Source organism: Anopheles marshallii, chromosome 2 (assembly GCF_943734725.1).
Source record: "Anopheles marshallii chromosome 2, idAnoMarsDA_429_01, whole genome shotgun sequence".
Taxonomy (NCBI): domain Eukaryota; kingdom Metazoa; phylum Arthropoda; class Insecta; order Diptera; family Culicidae; genus Anopheles; species Anopheles marshallii.
Genome location: NC_071326.1, coordinates 9759104 through 9780802, shown reverse-complemented (window position 1 = coordinate 9780802; position 21699 = coordinate 9759104). Strand labels below are relative to the sequence as shown.

Below are 21699 nucleotides of genomic sequence, written 5' to 3'. Positions count from 1 at the left end.
CCCAGGAATAGAGCACGAGTGTAGGGCAGAAAATTTACAACTCGGTCAGTTTTGGTTTTGTTAAATACAGTTTGTCGTTGCGTTGCGGCATAATGACGATAGCATCCCCTGCAACGAGATGACGATGGTGATGATGGTGGTGCTACTGTTGATACGAAATGAATTCTACGCCCTCCCGCAAAAGCGAATGATGGAGGGGCGAGACTTGGGATGTTTTGGAAAGTTTCATATTTCATTTTGGTAAATGGGCCGTCACGGGGTTTTGAAAGGAGGGGCATCGGCAGGAAGGTTGAGGGGGATTAATCAAGGGAAGTAACACGGGCATGAAAGTGCATGAAGTTTGCCCCAGGCGGGCATAAAGAAGGAGGCATCATCATCATCACCATCATCGGCCGTGCGGGAGAGGAACTCGTCTACTCCGTGGCTCCGCGCGTTCCCGTGCGCCAGTGCGTGGTGGAGCCTTATTTATGGCAAAACCACAGCATAACATAGCAGAATGCACACGCAGACAGAACAGCGATGTACGGAGAATTTCCCCATTTGGGTTCGGAACCAAAAACCTCTTCGGGTGCAACTTCCAACAAAAACATAAACACATGCACGTGAGCATTGTCGACCGGACGTGTGCTAGAATGCGACGAGAGCAACTCACGCGTACGGCACCGAAAGGAAATACCTGTAGGCTGTGTGCCCACAAGAAGCAACATCGGGTGAAAATTTACGTTCAAACAAACCGAGAGTGATTGCACTAATGGCTGCGAGCGGACTGTGGGGATCGTTTCGATTGTTGTTTAATTTATTCCAATGATGCACTCCCGGATGTAGGCGATGCCCGAACGCGGAATGCATTGGTAATCGGAGCGCATAACAGCAGCTAATCAGGTTTGGCTTTTCATAACCCCATCCATCCACCCTGTTTGAGTCCCGTGGAGGAGGGGTCCATCATCGGGTCCATCACGTTGAGAGCACTTGGCACATGTGTCTTTGATGCGCTTGTTATCCAGAGGTCCTACCTTACCTTCGGCTCTGTGAACTCTGTTGTTGTTTCGTAATCGGTCCAACACCGGATGGAGGCGCCAGGTGACTAACGATGTACACATTACACCATCGATCCCTGCACGGATGCATGGTGCACGGGCATGCATATTGTTGCAGCAAATGGGCCGGCAAATGGCACCGAGACTACTGGCTGCAAAAAGGATCCGCCTGTGGTGGGTGATGAATGGTTGTAACTATTTGTAGAAATTGTACACCTTACACCTCGGAAGTTGTCCGATTCCTGTCGAGTCTCCAATTAGAGTTTGGCAATGGCCATGCGACTGATAGTGATTTACGATGGAGAAGGCTTTCCGTCTGCCGCAGAGGTGTGATGATGGAGCGTTGAAGATCTTCGAACGGAAGGATGCGTGTAAAACAAATATCATCTACCTATCATCACACACTCGTGCGTGAGCGTGTGTTCTGCTGATAGTGTGACATTGGATATTGGCCTAACATTAGACAAATATTCACATAATTACTATGAACAGCACAAATTTGTACAATACACATAAACGAGGAGCAGCGCAAATACCGAACCGAATTGGAGGGGGAGCACGAAAATGTACGCTTTTACGCACGGGGCGAGATAGTTTGCTCCATTCCGGGTATTGTTTACAGTGAGTTGCGGGCGGTCGTCGAGCAGATTATGATGGAGATGTAGTGGAAATAATTATCACACCAGGTTTGCACAGGTTTCGCTACGATGGCAATGGTGCAAACATTTACACGCCACGGGGTGTACATTGAGTTGTGCATTATTGTTACATTTTGAAGCATGGCCATGTTAAGATCGTAGGAAGTATGTGTTAAAACGATTAGCACTTTGTAACTCGGAACGGTGCAACTTCCCGAAACGCGAAGGGCTGATAAGTAATGAACAGGAAGCGTTTAGATGGTGCCTAGTTAAAGGTGTAAATCCGCACATCTAAAGGATCTTTACAAAATATAACAAACGTGTCGTATGAGGATTTCTTTAATCAAACAAGCATAAAAAAAGATTGATTGAACCTACATCCCGAAGGGATTCCAGTGGCTTACAGAAGAATATTAATTGAGTTTTCTCGTGCGGGAAAATATTCCCATTTTCCCAACTCGGAACAGCTGACAGCACAATGTTTCTAACAAACAGAGAAACAGAAAAAAAGCAGGGGAAAAAGCTATGAGCCTACCGAACGGCACTGACAGTTGACTGATGGTGGCACCGAACGACAAAATGGATTCAAGATGGAGAAAAAAGGATTTATTTCCCATCGATGCCGATGGCCTATCGTTGCGTGCCGAACGTCTGTATTTCGTTGCGTTTTACCCCACAACCCCTCCGGGAGCCAGGGTAGAAATGGTTCCGGCCGCAATGCACAGTAATGGTATGGAAAATCATTTTTCATACAGCAAACAATGCCCAAGGATGGTCCAACAGGCATTGGGGTGTGGCGTGCAGCCAGGGGTTTTAGGCATAGGTTGACGGTGTCCGTTGATCGTTATCTTACTTTTCCTCCCCCTCTTACGAATCTAAACGATTTCATTCTAGTTCCTTAAAAGCTTCCGCTAGGGTCCTGCGCACCGAACGGTGCTAAGTAAGTGCAAAGGAAATTTTCGAAATAAATTGTTGATTATGACACTTTTACAAGTGCAGCGATAAATATTAATATGCACCATCAGGAACCAAACAACACCGGGGATGAAAAATGGAAAGCGAACAGGAAATAAGCGAGTCCCACACACACACACACACATAGACACACCGTACTGCACCTTTTGGCCATTTGCAACTTGCAACAATATCCTTAATGATGGCACTGATGATGAGCGGTGATGATACTGATGATGAGTTGTTGATTGCATGGACGCACGGACGGGCTACTGATGAGTAATGACAGCGTACGTGGTGCAGAAAAGGCGAACAAACATTGTACAACCCATGCTTCCACTTGTCCCATCCCTGTACGGGATGGATTTGACTGGTATGAACTGACTGCAAGGAATTCCCTATTCTATCCATCCGACGCGGCTGACGGGTACGGAGGCGTTTATTTTTGCCATGACGAACCGATGGGGGACATTGTGTTATGGATCATCCTTGCGCCCGGAATCAATAATCAAGAACGCAGACCTACAACACCTCCCCTGCACTCCACAGCACTCCGGTGCCTCACACCCACTGTTTGTTGTGTATATCCTTTTTCTCTTGGGCAAAAGTTATACGCAGGGCCCGGGGAGGCATTGGCCATGGGGAATGAAGGCATTATTAATGTCCTTTTGAAGCTCGACGACGATGCATCAGCTTCCTCCTGCCGCATTTGCGAGAGTGACTGGCAGAAGAAAGGCCTAGTGCTGGCGTGATTGAAGAAGAACAAGGATTACCTCCTAGTGCGAGATCCATACATTACGCATCGTCCATCGCTATCCATTACGAAATGGACTGGTACATGCACTATTTCTAACGAACACTTTGGCTCGTTTTGCACCCCTCGCCAGTGTTTCGTGCCCGCGAGTCCCGCTTCCGCCGTGACATGGAGGTTAATTTTATGTTTTTGTGTCCCCCCCCCCCCCATTTACAACCTGGCAACTCCTTTTGAACCGATCCCCGGGCCCGGGGATCGTCTCGTCGTTCTTTCGGGCACAATGCAAGCCAATACACCCGAACATCGTGAAGTGTACGTCTACGACGGGAGCGACACATCGACGATGGACGTTACTCTAGCGCACCACCGGCAACAATGGACGGCATGGTCGTGAATAATGTATTATGCTGGATTATGCTCAAGAGAAGAGCCTATTGGAATGACGAAAACCGATTGTTTGGGTGATTATTCAACATGGTTTTCGGTCGGTGCAGTGTAGTGTGCGCGACGAGCGTATGCTACCGGGTGTGCGCGCACACGCTATCCGCTGGCTGGGTTTCGTGGCGACATTTTGTGAATGTTTCAAAGGTGGACACGTGAGGGGCTGGAAGGAAGGCAACCGAACATTCCTTCCAGAGAACACAGCTTTTTGGCTGCCGGGAGCTCGAGAACTGCAGGGCGAAATCTGGGTTGAGGTTTGCTTTTGCGTCCAAATTCCCGGACAGCACACGCGGCTTTCGGGGCCCAAAGAAAGATGGAAAATTAGTTTATTTCTTGCCTGCCGTGCGTTTGCGTCCGCAACAAATCATGCATTATTCATAGCATGCAATCGATGAAGATGATGATGATGGCGATGAGAATGATCATGACGACGCGATGGGGATGGCCTTTTGTTTTGGCCGGCCCCCAATCCAGTGCTACGAGCAAGTGAGGCATAGACATGTACAAGACTTTTGAATTAACCAATTCATCAATCGATTTTAATCAATATCGAAGTGCATGAAGCACTCTTTTCGACAGGAGATTAGTGTCTTGGAATAATCCAGTTCGAAAGCTTCATTCCCAGTTTGAGGAACGATTTTATTTTCCAAGGCAGGATTAGCGTCATAAATACAATAAACTAAACAAAGGCATCATTAAGTACGTGTTGTGTTGAATCGTGCCTAAGGCAATCAAACCCGGTTTGGTGTCAAACAACATAAATGTGAGAGTTTTTTTGTTCGGTTCTGTTTTGTTTTAACACGCTGTAATTAAACGCTGCAGAACAATAAGGCATTAAACTGTGGTTAATCAGTGAGAAGTAAAGCTTTTCAACGACCCCTTTTCCTACCAGGATCGGTACGGAGGCATTCGTTAATAAATTATTATCACACTTCTGGCGAATGGCGAGGCCATTTTCCGGCGCATATCGGATTGTTGCGATTTATGTTTATGATTACTGTGGCTGCTGCTGGACAGTGGGACAGTAAGCTTTACCTGTTACCCCATGCGCAAAACGGTGGTTGCAAATAATAAAGCATTTAAAACGCAATGAAATTTAAATGATTCAACACACGCCCGGTGAACGAATCACACAGACTGACGCCACAAAAAAAGCAAAACTGTGACAACCAAAATAAAATAAAAAAAAAACAACGTAATGATCCTGATAAATCTACCAGTCAATGCTTCTACTACAACATGTCCCCGTCCGTTGGGACAGGGTGACACAAGAAGAGATTATTCGGTTTCACGAATCTCTACCACTGATTCACCATCCGGCAAATGTGTGCGTGTGTTTCGATGCGCGTATGTTTGCTGGTAAAGAGGGATTTTGTAATTAATTGAAATTGAGGCACCATAAAACGAGCCACCCGCGCCAATTCGGTGAGTGAAAGCGGAATAAAATTATCATAACTCAAAAATTCACACAAAACAACAAAAGGGTGTCCCCAAAAGCGAATCCCCAATTTGCATGCATTGCACGGTGAAAAATCCACACAAAAATCATTATCCTTAACCGCATTTCAATATACGTCCGGGGCACGATTGGAATGGAATCCACCAACATTGCCCAACATTGGAGATTTTTGGGGAGCATGGGGAAAATTATATTTTTCTTCACCATCCGCCCACACCCTTTCCCAACCCGATTAACATTTTCCACTTCCAACAACACTGATGAACAGAAACAGTTCGCTTCGTTTGGGAGATTTTTCATAAAATTCCTGAATGCAATTGGCCAATTGTTGGCCGACTACCGTTGTGGAATGGAGCGGGAAAAGGTGAAGAATTATATTAATTTTTATTGTACTTTTCATTATCTTTTCACGCCCGAATGTTCCTGGTGCCGGTCGATCGGAGGTGTTCTGACTGACTCCAGCATTTACTTTGCATCTGGCGATGGTGATTGACCTTGGACTATTCCATTCTTAACATCTCCTTCGACAGCTCTTGTTGCTTTTTCATTGTATCTTTACAGAAAATAATATAAACTTTAACGAATTAATCAAAATACAAAGTATCCACTTCCAATCGGCACCAAGGTTTTCCATAATTAAAATATATAATTTAATGCAAATACCCAGGGCCCAGTTCATGTTTCGCGACGTTCTTTTTTCAGACTTTTTTCAACCATGCCCTTCCAATTTGCCCCATAGGGCACCAACGAAATGGGAACTGCGTGCGATTATACTTTCGGTTGTTTGCAGTTCATTACCGAAACCTCAAAGCCGGCGACACACTGATTGTGGCGTTATCATTTATTATTATTATTCTCGCACCCCATACATCTCTGTGTTTGCCATCGCACACCACGGTCCTGTGCAGTTTTATCAGTCGTAGTTGTCCTTAAGCCCTGAACGGTGGATAGATAGGAAATTTGCAACATTGTATCCCATGAATATCGTATTAATGAAGGCTTATTAACTTTTTCACAATCGAGCATTCATCCACCGTTGCTTGGTAGGGCTGAACTCGACAAACTCTGCCTGTGCATTGTACATTTGACATTTAGTTTGAACCAAACAATAAAAAGTTTAATATTTGAGTGGGATATTGCATAAAAATACGAAACTGAGAAGGAAACCATACTGCACCAACTTCAAGCTAACTACACTTGAAGTACTTCCCAAACAGAGTTCTAAAGAAATTGATTTAAATGCAAAATTTTTCAATTTCTTTCCAGAAGCGAGAAAACAACATAGAACAACATGGGGTAAAAACGTTTTATTTACACCCAATACACGCTCGGCAAAGGAAAACGAAACGGACCGTGTCCCTCCCGTCAGGGAAAACTTTCCGTCGTATCGAAAACTGTTTATTCAACTGCTTGTGAACTAAGTTTTCTGTGGGTGGTCTTGCTTGCCGCCTACGTCAAAATACATTCGAATGGTAAGCAAAGAAGTCTTATCGAGCTGAAAATGAGCCCCGCTTATTTCGCCAATAGTTTTGTTTGTTGGAGTTTGCTCGTAGGCTTCTCTTGCCTGTTTTGCCCGCTGGATGAAATCCGGACCAGGACAGTGTAATCAAATAGTACGATCCCAAACAATCGGCGAAGACTGCGATGACCATCGAATGCCAGGCGAAAGATGACTGGCAGTGGCGTGCACTTCTTGGCCGGTAGTTTTTCCTTGCTGCTATTTGCTAGCCAAAGGCCGGAAGTGGCCGGAAAATTCACACCATGATTAAAAAGCATTTTCCCTTCCAGCCACCTTGCAACCGAACGGCCACCAGCATACGGAATCGGGGAGTGGTTATTTGCGCGCACCATCACGGTAAGCGTCGAAAGGAAATCGAGGAAAAATATCCACAAACACATCTGTTTGTTTTCCACCGGGCGTACCGGAGGGAGGAGGATGAGAAACAAAAAAAAACAACGCCTTCATTCCTTGGCTGTCCGGCGGAATTAATGGTACCGCTTGCGGCCACTTGGCACTGCACTTGGGACCGGTGGTAAAAGTTGATCGTTAGAATGGATGAATTATGGTACGATGATAGACGAATTTGCTCACATCCCTACGCTCATCAAATCGCCGGTGGAACAACGACGGACGACGGGATCACGCTGACCACACTCACACACACACACACATGGAGGTGCGATTGATTTTCCACCCAAACCAACCATAACGAAATAAAAACCCATCGAAGAGTGATCCAAAGCAGCACCGGCAGACAGGCAATATCGCACAAGAACCCAATGCTATGGGCTGTTCCCCCGCTCCCCCCAAGGATGGGGTCTGGAGGTGCTGCGAGCTAGCGCACGATAACAAATGGAGTTTATTGACCATTTTTATCGAACACCGGTAGGAATGTTTCTTTCCATCCCCGACCGCCAATGAAAGGAAAAACAATCTGTTTTTTTTTCGCGTTGCACCATCGAAGAAAATAAATAAAAATTATCCCTGCTGGTGTCACGGAAGTGGTCATTTCCTGGTGTGTGTGTGCTTCTTTTTTGTTGGACTTAAAAGCAACAATCTATAAGAAATGGCAAACAGCAAAAGCACGATCACGACCACGTCTTCGCAGGCGGAGAAGCCCCGGCGGGGGCTAGCAAATCTCTACATTTATGGAACTCGCTTGTTTTTTTTGTATGCTTCGCCTTTTTCCATTATTTTTTTTGTGTCTTCGTCTGCCATAACGAAGAATCATCATTATGCTGATACGTGACCAACGCGCTGTTGGTGGCGATTATCGTGAACGGGTGCGTTCCATCTGGCATCTGGCTGGTTGGTGGAGGATTAGAAGATTTTCCGAATCACTCAATCGCATCAAGGTTGTTTGCCAACTTATGTTATGCTCAATTAATGTTATTATAATGCAGAAAATCATCCAGGTGCGATGATTTCGAGTTTTCCACCCCTACATATAATCATGTAGAAAAATACATCAGTCAAACGTAATAGCTGTTTGGTGAAGCTGGAATAGCTCAATAATCACCTGGTCCGAATTGTTTGATGTGATTAAGAATTGGGTAAACATTTGTAGTATTTCAAACCACAATTAAAACCACCGAAGCCATTATCGGAAACAGCAGTATCGGCATGCTCTCATCATTACGAGTTCGACAAGTGACCGAAACTCGATTTCGGTTTGTTATTTTAGAACCACTTTAGCGGGCTCAAAACGCTTACCGGAAGCTTGCACCGAAAAGCCGCTTCTGTCACGATGGCGATGGAAGGTCGCCACGAGTGGGAACTGCGGGTTACGGGATGTACACAACACCTCGTACTCCCAGCGAGCTTTCTCCGGAAGTGCGCTTAGATAAGCTAACTCCCCAAACCAAATGCCTTTTGGGTGCCGACGAGCGAGCGATAATAGTTGAAACCGATATATGCAAATTGGGTTCCCGGCGTATCAAACGGCGAATCTCGGTCCTCGCGGAACTCCCGCTTCTGCAACCTGTGAGCCCCGTCGTGTGTGTGTCCGGTGGCTAACGAGCCAGACGCGCCCCGCGTGTTCGTGCGGTGTGTTATCGTTATCGCCAATTGACTACGAGGTGCCACACCAACAACTCCCACGCCCCCAAACCGTGCATGGGACAAAGCGGGACCCAAGGGGTGGGCAGGAATCATCTCATTAAATCAAATGAAATGCACCAACGGTTAAACTGCAGTAGCCACCGCACACCAAGTAGTAAAAGGGGCAATTGGGCGCGTTAGCGCACCGTTTGAAATTTATTTCCCTTCACCTCATTTTCGCCCCATTTCGTCCAGTCGCCGAAGTTGGCATGTGCCTGGAAACACGTGAAAATGGACATGCGGAGCAAAATAGAATTTTGGAGGGGGGGGGGGCTCGCCATCAACATCAAACGCCCTCGCCGGTGGGAAAGAACAAAGCGAAAAGAGCGAAAAGAAAAAAAACAGCCAAAGCACCTCATCTAAAATACTGAAAATTTGTTTTGCGGGTCAATTTTCGGGGAATGGTTGCATTTGAATAGTGTGTGTGGTGGTCCACCGGTGTAACTCTATTCTTCGCGCGTTGATTGCGCTAAATGAGTGTTTTAAATGACTCTCGAAAATGTGAAACTCTTCCATTAACAGGCCCCTGAATGTACGCCTTAATGGACAGAATAAATCTGCAGTTTATTTGAAAACTTAATACAATTACGAACGAGACTTAAATATGTTAATATGGCTGGAAGGGGGTTTTGGGAATGCAGGGCGTCGTTAAGCGTTGTCTACAATGGTGAATGGTCGAATGATGATTTTATCTACATCAGCATTTTTTTTATTCTGTCCGAAATACTTCAACCACCAAACTGTTCCAAAATGATTGAAGTGTCATCAATATTCATTACATTCGATTAAGGTAGTACGATTTTTCCCGTACAGTGCATCAGCGCACTCAAGCACACTGCACGACGGCGGTTTGTAACTGGCAGCGGCGTTAACCCTGGCTGGTACTTTGAACTTCCGTAACCCAAAACTATCCACGAACGTCGCAAGAGTTACGGCTTTTGGAAATTTACAATTTTGGTAGTGTACTTCCGACTTGCAAGCGGTCCGTCGCTTCCAGCCACTTTCGTTGTTCAGTAGGAAATTGCTTTGAAGAATTTCGGAACAGTACAGCAGCCAAATGTGACCGTGGATTTGGAGGTACTTCTTCAATCCTGTTTGGCGGTACCGGGCTAGGGCGAAGTGAGGTTTCCAATTTTCTAACTGTCAGCCCGTGTACACGACGTGAACGCCAAACTTTGTGTCGAACTTTTGCCTTTTTGCGCCCCTCAAGAGCCCGCCGAGCGCCATCGTCTTGTGGGGCGATAAATTTACGCTCCCCGGGTTTAGTGGTTCCAAATTCTTTTCCACTAATAAATCCTGCCCGATTTTGGTTGCGAAAGGTTTCGGTTGATCAGCATCGAACGCTCATAACATGACAGGTAAGACACGAAAAATTGGCGCGAAAAATTAAAGCCATTATATGCCTGAGAGGTGTGCGACAAGAGCAAAAAGTTTTCATTCACTACCGCACGGAGAGCTGGCCAAAGGTGGCACCCAGCTAGCCGGATGTTACACTGTACCGGAAGTCCCCCAACACCGACTGAAGTGGATCCTTTACATAAATCAATCGCTTCCCTTCCGCTGGTGCGTTCCTTACCGGTTACGCAGAGTGAGTTGATTTAAAATCTCACCCAGTACAGTACAATCACTCCCCGAACCTCCCCCCGGGCAAGTAAGTGAAGCAGTAATTTTTATGGCCCTTTTTCTCCTCCGAACCCAAGACGGCAAGGACGTCACCATCAAAGCCCGTTCTAACGCTGCTGTTAGGCTTGAAAATCATTTCATACATACAAGTGACTTTCATCGACGCCGAAAAATCTTTCATCAAACACCAAGCACACGGAGCGACGCGAAATAGGGAAAACTTTTCCGTCGCCTTCCAACGTCGTTTGAGACGAGTTTGTGAATAAATTTAAATTTTGTTCCTTTTCCTGGTTCCTGCGTCGTCAGAAGTCTCGGGAGGCATTTCTGAAAAGGGATCGTCTCAGAGAAAGCCTACACTTTACTTCAAGAAAGGAGCTTTTTGGTAGAAATATTTGTCGGAAGAAGGGTGTTTTGAGTGAATTACAAAAAAAAAACCAGTCGGTCTTTGCTTAGCAAAGAGGAAAAATGAAGAGAGCCTTCCAACACCCTTTAAAGAATAAAAATGAGCCGATGTTGAAATGAGAAATGGCTGTAGTGTGTACTCTTGCCTTTGTAACACCCTCTACGGTTTTTCGCCGTCATCAATGGCGGAAGTGGATTTTGTTTAATATATTCGTATCGAGAAATGGCAATGGGCGAACTTTTGTGACTATTGAATACCGTACCAACGAATGGCGAAGATAACGTCAGCTGGAAAACACTAAAAAGGTGCAATAAATAAGCATTCGGTACAGCCGTCTTCGCATGTAAAAATGTAGAGTTCGAATCATTGCGAGATGTCCAAGCACCAAAATGCCATTAAAAGACTTACCAATATCGCCCAATAAAACAAACAAACTCAGAGGGTCGAGAATTCCGTAATATCAATAACATAATTTCCTTCAACACTCGGCCAACTCCGGTCGGTCCGGTCCGGTCGATCGATTGATTGTTTTAAACTGTCTCGATAAAATTAGAATAACGATTATTTTGTGCATTCACAGTGTGGGTGTGTGTGTGTGTGCGTGTGGTTGCGCAATGCATTTCCGCATAGGATTGCAGCTGCAGTTTGCCGAAAACGACCAGATGGCTGTTGACCGGCGAATTGAAACCTGACCAACACTGCAAACATCCAATCTACAACCGGGGGTAGCTTCTGTCTTCGTTTCACTGCACTTTTAACCGGGGCCACAACCGATGAAAGTGGACAAGTGTTTATTATTTAGTTTACGATAATCGTTTGTATTTTGCCAACATTCAGCAGTCCGTGGTCCACACACACATACGGTATTGCGCGAAAACTTACTTCGGCGACTATGGGACGCATTTCGGATGCATTTTGCGGTAGATGCATCGCGCTGTTGAGCCGTGATGGTTTGCCATAAATCGACAGACGGGGGTACGCGTATGGACGAGTTGAGGCATCTACAGCCCTAGAGAATGCACTTCCACGAATTGATACTCCCCCTTTGGGACGATGTGTGGGCAAAAAAAGGGCCAGGAAATTCCTCTGTTGCTTCAAACGGTTATTGTTATTTGTTTGCAGATTTCATCGGTTACAGAAATGCATCTGAAAATAGGCTGATGCATTCGAAATTGGTGTCGTTTATGCTGCAGCAGTTTATCGCACTGGATGATTCAATTTTGTCGGCTATAAATTGGCAACCAGCGCGCAATGTTTCGTGAAGAGATAAAAAAATCAATTTCAACTTTTGTTAACTTTTCAAAAGGAAAAAATAAAAATTTTAATTGATTTTAAAATGGACCGTATTATGTAACAATGAAGTTCCATATTAATTTTAGCAAATTCCAAACGAATAGGATGCCATATTTACGGAATGCCTTCTACATCTACGAATGTGTTTAAGAATATTCGTTTCCAAATACATTTACGTGCTTTAAAGCGGTCATAATTGCAAAAATTAAAGTTGAAGTTGAACCATATCATTGGTATCTTTCTCGACTCGATATGATCAGTAGAATATTGGGTCCCTGTATCTCAATTCCGGATGTGCAGGATTAGTGTTTAAATGAATTACATAAGACGAGAACATCATGGATACGATAGGAAATCTCATCAAGCGTTAGCTGCAGATCTACCTCATCACCATCCCAAATTAATGTTAAATCATCACGAAAACCGTCATCAAATGGCTTCCATCGGCAGCGGCAACCCCCTTCGAAGCCAATCAATTCTCCAGTCCAGTAATCCCACCGTACACCAGAGCGCCGTTCGTTAGATGACAGGTTGGGACAATGGGTTAGACAAAAATCTCCAGATAATCCACTCAATATACCGAAACATATCAGCCAGTGGCCCCAATGTTCAACGCTCTTCATTCCCATTTGGATGTGTGCGGATTTTGTGCGCCCTTGGCTGTGTGTATATTAGACACAACATACCACCGTACGTTCCCGTTGTAACGTTGGATAAAACTCATGCCCCCCTGCCGAAAAATTGATCCTCCAAAATCGTATTTTAATTAATGCACTGCACTGTTGCCCGGACGAACCGGCGGTTTGTGCTCCCCCAAGTCAGCTTGAGACTACGTTGTAGCATAAAATATTACATTGCATAAGGCATATTCCGCGCTAGCAGTATTTACTGCAAGGATTATTGAGAAGTGGGAATATCAAAGATTAAAGTACGAGATGCACATCCCATGTCCGATTTCGTCGCGGTGTCAGTTATGGTAAACAAGCGAAACCAATCCCGAAACCGACAGCGAATGACCTACACCACACTTTACGTTTGTTTATCGTTATGGTACAAAAGTAAAATGTATCAAATAGCACTATCGCAGGTATTAAAATAGAACCTGATATAAAAGCTCACATTACCCATTTGTGTAAAATTAAAGCTGCAGAGACGGTCAGTTTATAGATTCACTCCAAAGAATGCATCGCAAAGCCACAAGTCATCGAATCGTGAAAGAATCTAGCCCGGCCTATTCGTCACGACACCGGTCAGGCAGGGTGGTGCGGACACACATTTAATCGGAGTAAGCTGCCATGAAGCAGAACCGGGATGTTTTTCGTCATAGATTCGGTTTGGTTGCCTCACTCGCGTCCCCATTGTGGTACATCATCTTGGCAGCTTTTACTATCGATTGGTAACGCTCTTTCGAACGGATTGATGGGCAGGTATTTTCAGGATTGTGGTACACTTCCGGTGATGGGTTAATTAAGATCAAGACTTCGAATGGTTAATAGCCTGCAAAGCAAATTATGAATCACAAAACCACAAAAACAAGAGAATCATGTCTGGAACCGCTGTAGAATAGATAGTTCTAGCAATAAGTGTTCACAAAACTTATCGACATTCGGCCTGCTGCAATACGTTCGGCCAATAGACATCTACTTGATATAAAACTCACGTGGCCGAGGGCGCAAAAACTAAACCACAAAATTACATCCTTCTGGTTGGCAAATGACCATTTCACACTATGCTCTGCCCAGGCGCACCTGGCACACAGCGGAAAAGTGATACATCAGCAACCGTACTCGGAAAACCACCGGAATCGTATTAAAATCAATGAACAAAAATGATTTACTAACAAAACTTCGACTTCAATACCGTCTCGGTGGTATTTTTTTTTTTCGAAATACCTACAGCTATCTGTGTGCACCTGGTTGTCTGGACATGGTTCTATGTTTGGTTGTTGATTATTGTTACCCAAGAGAGCAGAAGTATGCAAAAAAAGGAACACCATCCACGCATCTGGATGTTTTAGCCGCAGAGGTACGGTGGTGAACCATTGGACAACAGGACACGATTCGATTGGATTCGGTCGACCGCCGCTCGGTATGTAGAACCCAATTCCCACTGTGTCGATCTCCATACCGCAAGCAACCAGAACCTGAAGCTGAAAATAGCCGTTTGTTCAAAGACCGTATAACCGTACGCAAAAGCGTCGCACATAGGCTGTGGTTTTCCATCGAGCTTGTGGTTAAATCTTCATCATCATCATCATTGAATGCGTCCTGTGGTGGTCCACCAGGGCCTGAAAATGGATTTCTTTTTCTGGACTGCTCAGACTGCTTACCAATACGTTATTTATCTCCATCTCACACTTGTTTTCACAAGGAAAACACAGCTCCGCTGTACGACATAAAATAAAAAAGTATATCCTCAGTATCGTAAAAATGGGAAATGCATTAAAATTCGTACAAAGTGGACAGAAGTGGGTTCGGACCCAATCACGAGCGAACGGTGTGAAACGGTTCATCAGTTTACCCAAGGGTTAATTTGGTTTTTCTTTATTAAAATGTGCGGTTTTTCAAGCACATTTTCGTTAGGTTCTTGCGAAACAATAAAACAAAAGCGCAAAATAGGAGCAAATGGGCCTACACGGTCTGCGTCTCTCAAGTGCTACAGATCATTCAATTTAATCTTTAGAGTAATCGATGACTCTGGAGGGACTTTGGGCACGGTTGGTCGTGCTCTATGGTTGGTAAAATTGCTCGCAACTCCGAATGACCGTGATCTAATGCTAGACATACTTCCAGTACTCGTTACGCAAATACGGAGATCAGTGACAAACAGAAGCTAGCAAAGGACGGTGGACAAAAACGTACAGTATCCCCAGTATCGGATGTGTCTCCGAACTGAGGCCTGAGTGCTTCTGGGTCTGGAGATCATCAATATTCATTTTAGCAAAGCCTGGGGGTGCTAAAACAGAATTTCTCTCCATCATACTGTTAGCATTCGTTAAAAAAAAACTGACAACGTGGCCCTCATAGCTAGAGTGGGGATTCTCAACCGGGGACATACAGTACATCCGCACCGCACCGTTCCCCGGGATGACCCATTCGTCGCCGGACGAGTTTGATTTATGAACTCACACGAACGACGCCGTCGACATTTACGCCGATTGAATATAAGAATATCTACGCCGTGTAACGCACGAAAGAGGGAAACGGGAGAAAAAAAAGTCCCTCTGGAAAGACATTCGGTCGATTTTGTGATGTATTGCCAAAGCAACACCGGAAGGACTTCCCACAGTTACGGCAAAGTTTCCAAGAAAGCGCAGTCATCTGACGGGCTAGCCGGGCCGTTCGGCATCACAACAACACTCGACAGCAGATTAATGGAAGTGGCATGCAAAACGAAACGGAAAACATCACAGTCATTCTAATCACTTTAATCGTAGGCTTTCCTCGTTTCTCTCCGATACCATCCGAAAATGGTTTCCTTGGACAAATTTCGTTCAATCGCCGTGACGCATTACACTCTACCCCGCGCACTGCAGGCAAGGGTGCGTGACATAGAAGAAATGCTGAAAAGAAGGTCGTTTCCGATGCACCGGTAGTTGTTCAAATTCAAAAGGATAATCGGGAACAGTGTCATCCATCAATCGCTCTTTGGACGCAAGTTTTATTACTTTTAATCTTGAACTGTCCCAAACATTGGGAAGCAATTTTCTCCATCGATAGTTTACAGCTTTAATACCCGGCTAATCAATATATAGCATTACTGAATGTAATGGAAAATACATGCAACCGAATAGGTCACCAAGGTTGAGAACAGCAATGGTAAAAAGAACACAAAACGTCAACGAAAAAGAGGTGAAATAATCGACAGTTTGTTCAAAGGTACATTATTCAATTGTAAAGAACGGAATTCGTAGACAAATAGTCCCATGTTAAAATGTGCATTTTTTAAAGCCATCATTAGCAAACAGACAAACTGCTGTAACTGAGCGACTGCTTGCAGTGTGAAGCAGTCATAGGCACGAAAACAAGATCAAATGTACGCGCATCGGTAACAACCGGCCAGCAGTGAAGCATTTCGAACGTAGAGAACCCATCAAACAGACCCATGATAAATGTTCCAATCTGTCTACACCCTCGCCCAAAGTGATTCGCCCTGGCTCGTTCGCCCATCAATGAACATGCAACGGACCGTTGAATGTCCTGCTGCATCATGCTGCCCGTCGAACCCTGCCCCGCTAGGGGAGAAAAATGTACGTTTTTCTACACACCGACGTTGGAAATAAAAACGAACTATTGCCAACCGGAGTGCTAGGGAATCGATAGAGCAGTGCCCCAAAAACAAAGCAACCTTCAAACAAAAAAAAAGGAAAACACAGAACCTATTACACAAAAAAGAAATGGAAAAAGGAAGGGAAAATAAGCGTACTATTCGTTATGGTCGTGTACGGAATGCAATTCTCGACGGAAATGATGCCGATGATGCAAACGGATCGAACCGCCAGCGAGAAAAAAAAGGGAAGGCAAGCAATGACCGGCAGCTGAACCTTCATGCTCCTGCTGATCCATGACTACGGGCATCGGCGAGGGGGAAAAAAGGAAACTGCCGCCACTCAGGTACGAAACGTCGAGGTCGAAATCTAGCGGAATGGCGTGAAAGTTAGCACCTGGCGCGGCCATAAGCGGTACAATTATTCAAATTTCTATCCACACCACGCTCCGAATGCATCGTGACTGGCCCCCTCCCAGTACCGAGGGTTAAACACCTCTGCAAAGGTTTAATATGTTTTGTCATTGTGAGGCATAAAACAAAACATCTAAAAACGACCTCCTCGGACGGGTAGAAGTCATCGAGAAACTCGCAACGTTTAGAGCCAATTAATTTTTCACCTAACGTTTAGAGTGACTCTTGTGGACTGTCTATGGACCATCGATAGCTGGTTGAATGCATCAATAAAAAAAAGCCATCGTTAGGCATCGTTGCTTTGCTTCACCAAACTTTAATGCATTTAATATTTTTCATAGCAATATATTCAGCTAACAGCAAAATAAAATCTTGCACCCCGGTTAAAGAGCAGAGGTTAAATTTGCATTAGGAAAAACCATGCACATACCTTCGCCATTGGTTGCGGTTTGTAGCTCGAATGCAGATCTGCCGGTGGCTGCACCTAACGATGGCCATATGCTCCGATGATGATGGTGGGCAGCGAGTGCAGGATGCTGTGGCTGCAGCGGATGGTGGTGATGGTGGTGTGACGGCAGGGCCGAATACGGATGGTGGGCAAGCTGGTGTTGCTGTGGCGGCGTGTGTTGCTGCTGCTGTTGCAGTGCGGCAGCGGCAGATAGTGACGACGACGACGATGACGACGACGTTGATGAACCAACACCAGGGCCCATTAAACGACCATTAGCAGTAGAGCCCAACATGCCTCTGCAAGGCACACTGAAATGAAATCGAGAATAAAAACTTCATGAAAACTGGTAACAAAACACATTAAAAACTCGAAATATCGCACATATCTACAAGGCGCGCTGCGCCATGTACATCTACAATCCACTCAAAATGTTAGTATAAATTTACAGCCCCAACACCATTCCTCGGGACCTTTTGCATGCCGCTGTGTAATTACTGTGGGTTTTGTATCGCAAAAGTCACATCGTCCCGGTGATGTTGAAAAATATACCACTCTCAATATTCTACCTTCTATCAGCTGAACAGCTTAAATGTATCGTACAACTCTCGTACGTACTCCAACTCCAAAGCGAGTGAGGACACATTTCTGCCAACATTGCGTCGACTGGTTCTAACGCTGGGAGCAAATATTTGTACTTGTACTTAAGCTGTATATCTGCACGGCGTAGTCTAAGATACGAGCAGCACAAAAACCATCCACCGATGGTTGGATTCTTTTCTTGACAATGAATTTATGTCTTCGAAAGTACAAACAGCAGCCCTATTTGTGTCCCTTCACGGGGAAGGTTTCGGGGAAGTAAAGTTTTTCTTTCGCGTGCGAACGTGAGTTTTGCACCAGTTTTTCCATTTGCCCACCCGCGAAAGAACCTGTTCCCGCCCCGAACGGGTTTTAAGAACCAGAAGAGAAGGTGTCCGCTGTTCGCATGCTCTTGGCAGCTTTCTTTTAAAGGGTGTAGGATTTTTCGGCTAGAGCTATGTTTATGACACAAAGGTGAGAGAGAAAGGAGAGACCGAAGGTTCATTATATTTTAGTATGATGAATATTGCACATGATAATGATCATTTTTAGGAAAATGTATTCAAACACTTCCACCGGCCCAGGACATTCGACTCGGTCTTGTCCAAGGGGTTTCTTAGGCATTCCAATTCATTCCATAGAAAGGGGACTCGTGGCTCTGTTTGCCTTTGGCTCAGCGTTTACCTTTAAGTGAAAAAAGATGTTGTTTTCGGTATTTTCTGAGCTGTTCAGTCGGACGCTCCAAAGCCGCGCACTGACGTCCTGAGGGCAGTTTTAACGTTTAATTAAAGTAATGGATCGCTTAACGAGCGGAACCAACCGGGCGCCGGCGGTGGGCAATGGGAAGCGAAGTGAATGGGCGACGAACAGAACAAAGACGAGATATTCCTGAGGACAGTTTTGCGATGACCATGGGGTGGTTGCTACCGAAAGCTATTTTACTTAGCAACACAACCACTTAAACGTAATGTGGGAAGCAATCGAACGAAGAAGCTGATAAATATCAAGCGAACGGTGCGTGAAAGAGGGAATACTTTCATACCGTAAGCAAGGAGTTGAGAACAACATTTACTAAATGAAATGCAATACACACATCATAAGGGCACGCGGCATACGGTTTTTTATAGAGAGAGAGAGAGAGGGAGGGGAAAAAAATAACCCAAGCCAAATTCATTATTTTGATTATTTAGTTAACCGACACACGTGGTTCTATAGCTGCCCGGCGGTACGTGATCAATATTGAATCAGTCCTCGTACTGGATTTATTTATCTCTTCAATCAAACCTAAGAGAATCGTTAAGGGGAGAAAAAAAAGGTTCCTCATTGTCTGCCTGTGACGTCTGTATTGGAAAGGTTTTTTTGGCGATTCAAAGCACAGCTCCTTGCGACGGATATTTCTTGCATGGTGCACCCCACGGTGAAGCTGCAACTGACGCACACACACACACCCGTGTAAAGTTTTCGAAAATATAAAAATGAAACCTACGTCCATAATCAATCGACCAAAAAAAAAAGAAAGAAAAGCATTCACCAGCAAACAATGATTGACAAAGCAAAACCCCAACAACTCGACAAGATGAAAAAAAGGTTCTGCCAACCGCAAAAGATAGCAGCTCTAGAAACAATTCAAAAACGAAAACGGCTGAACAATGAAGGATACAAAAAACACAGCCACAGTGAACCATCACCCATCATTATCTTGAAACCTTCGCAGAGTCGAAGCAAACTGTATGCTCAGTGCCGAACGCGTTGGTTTTGTTGGTTAACCTCACCAGGCTGACGCTCGTTATCCGCAGCTTCTCACGGCTGGCTAACTGGCAGCGCGATCTGCACTTTCATCGAAGCGCTTTCAAGCAAAACCGAAAATCTGTGATTGAAAACCGTCGGGAAGAAAATTGATTGCAAAACAGCTGGATGCAACGACAATTACGTCCAAAAGCAGGGTGGAAATGACATAATTCGATCATTAACGTTAAGTCGAATCCAGCTGTCGGATGTGGGACGAGAGCCTTGGGGGAAGGTTTCGCTCGGAGCGCAACCGGAGTCATAATTCAAAAACAGATATTTTCCTCACTGATGGCTGCCAAGGTGAGATGCTTCCCGCAAACCGATCGATATGGCTTTAAATTAACACCGCCATCTGCTTTCTTTTCTGATTGTCAAGGGCAAGGAAGTTGAGCAATAGATACATTTATACACACATACACGCAGGTGTGACGGTATTTCCCACGATCAATCATAGTTTGTTTTTAGTAATCAACAAATCCTGTCCTCAAACCTCATTTGCACCATGTCGAAAAAGGGGTTTTGCAATCGATGACAAGGTGGTGGTTCATTCGTAGTTTGGATCGTGTTTTTAATCACACACACACAACACACCACAAAGAACCCGGCAGAAAGTCAAACAAACTGTTGCAAGCTATTTCCTGGACAGGCATCTTGCAGTCCCGGCGAGCGTGCTATGTGATGGAGGATGAGGTTCGTTAGTTAACGTTCGCCAAATACGCTCTGCCATCTGTTTCTTGGGCAGCAACCCCAAGAAACAGGTCACCCTCCAGACACAACACACACACACACCAGATACGTACGAAAAACGCCCAGTGCAAAACATAAGATCCGGGGGCCATAGACAGGGGCGGAGCACTAGCGTTTACTGGTTGAGGTTAGGGATTATAATGAAAATTCAAAGAAAAGTTCCACCCACTCACGCATTATGCTGACAGGGAAACCCCCTTTCCCTAGGCGGTTTCTACCATGTCCACACACACCTTTTCTTTGTGGCCCACAGCCAGGCCGGGGACAGGTTTAATTGGAGCTCGGGGAAGAAAAACCGGCCCGGTTCTTTACCCTTTCGGGTTCAAACTCGTGGACTCGTGGAAATGTTTGTAGCCCTCAGCGGAACTTGCTTTTCCAATGCCATCCACTTTCATTCCATCCGGCGGCGGCGGTCAAGTATAGCAAAACGGCAGATAAGCTCATCAACGTCGTGGGTGTGCGGGCGGACCCCGTCTGTTGCGATGTTTGCGAATTATCTGCAATCATCATCATCTGCAGCACGGGAGAGGAAAATAAAAAAACGCTTCAAATAAAACAAAACATCGCCCCAGGATGCACAACGGTGCGATGCAATCTGGTGTGTTTCGGCTTCGCCTTTTCGCCAAACCCGCAACACGCTCTCTAGGATCATGGGATGAAGAGGCACCGGTGTCCATCGGAACCGTCGCACAAAAGGTTAAAAACAATGGATGCATTTTTTATTGTTTCGCTAGCGCAACGATACGGTTGAAGATTGAATGTATTAAGAAGGGAGCATCCCGCATACATCTTGCTTGAAATTAAACAACACACTTCGGGGTCGGTTTTTGATAATCTCTTGGTTTTTTTTTTAAATACAAAAGGGCTAGACAGTTAATTGTTCCGTGTACAGATGACACATGGTAGACATACTGCTTATTGTGATGTTGCTCTTACAATTATATTTTTAGTACAAGTTTAACATTAACTTAATGTTCAATTCAATGGGAACAGGATGAGGAATCGAAATTAAAGAACAAAACGATGCAATAGCTAATTTAATTAGTAAATTACAGACCCCGGAGAAACTAGCCACAATTCGCTATCTACCATCGCCATCGTCTAATCTCAAGACCGATGATAATATTTGCGGTTTGAGACCAATATGCACCACCGGTGGCTACGGTGGCCAATGCTTTCACATAGCGAACAAACAACAAACAAAACAAAACAAAAAACCATCACCCATCCCTAGTCCCCAAAAAACGGACGCCA

General features: G+C 45.0%; 1 protein-coding gene across 1 annotated transcript in view; it reads right to left on the bottom strand.

Moving 5' to 3' along the window:
- Positions 1–21699, bottom strand: part of LOC128717907 (protein winged eye) — a 90013-nt gene that overhangs the window by 42959 nt on the left and 25355 nt on the right. The window contains exon 2 of the mRNA XM_053811583.1: positions 17314–17642. Within this exon, the coding sequence (XP_053667558.1) occupies positions 17314–17626 (313 nt within the window). The 5' untranslated portion in view covers positions 17627–17642. The remainder of the gene's footprint in view (positions 1–17313; positions 17643–21699) is intronic.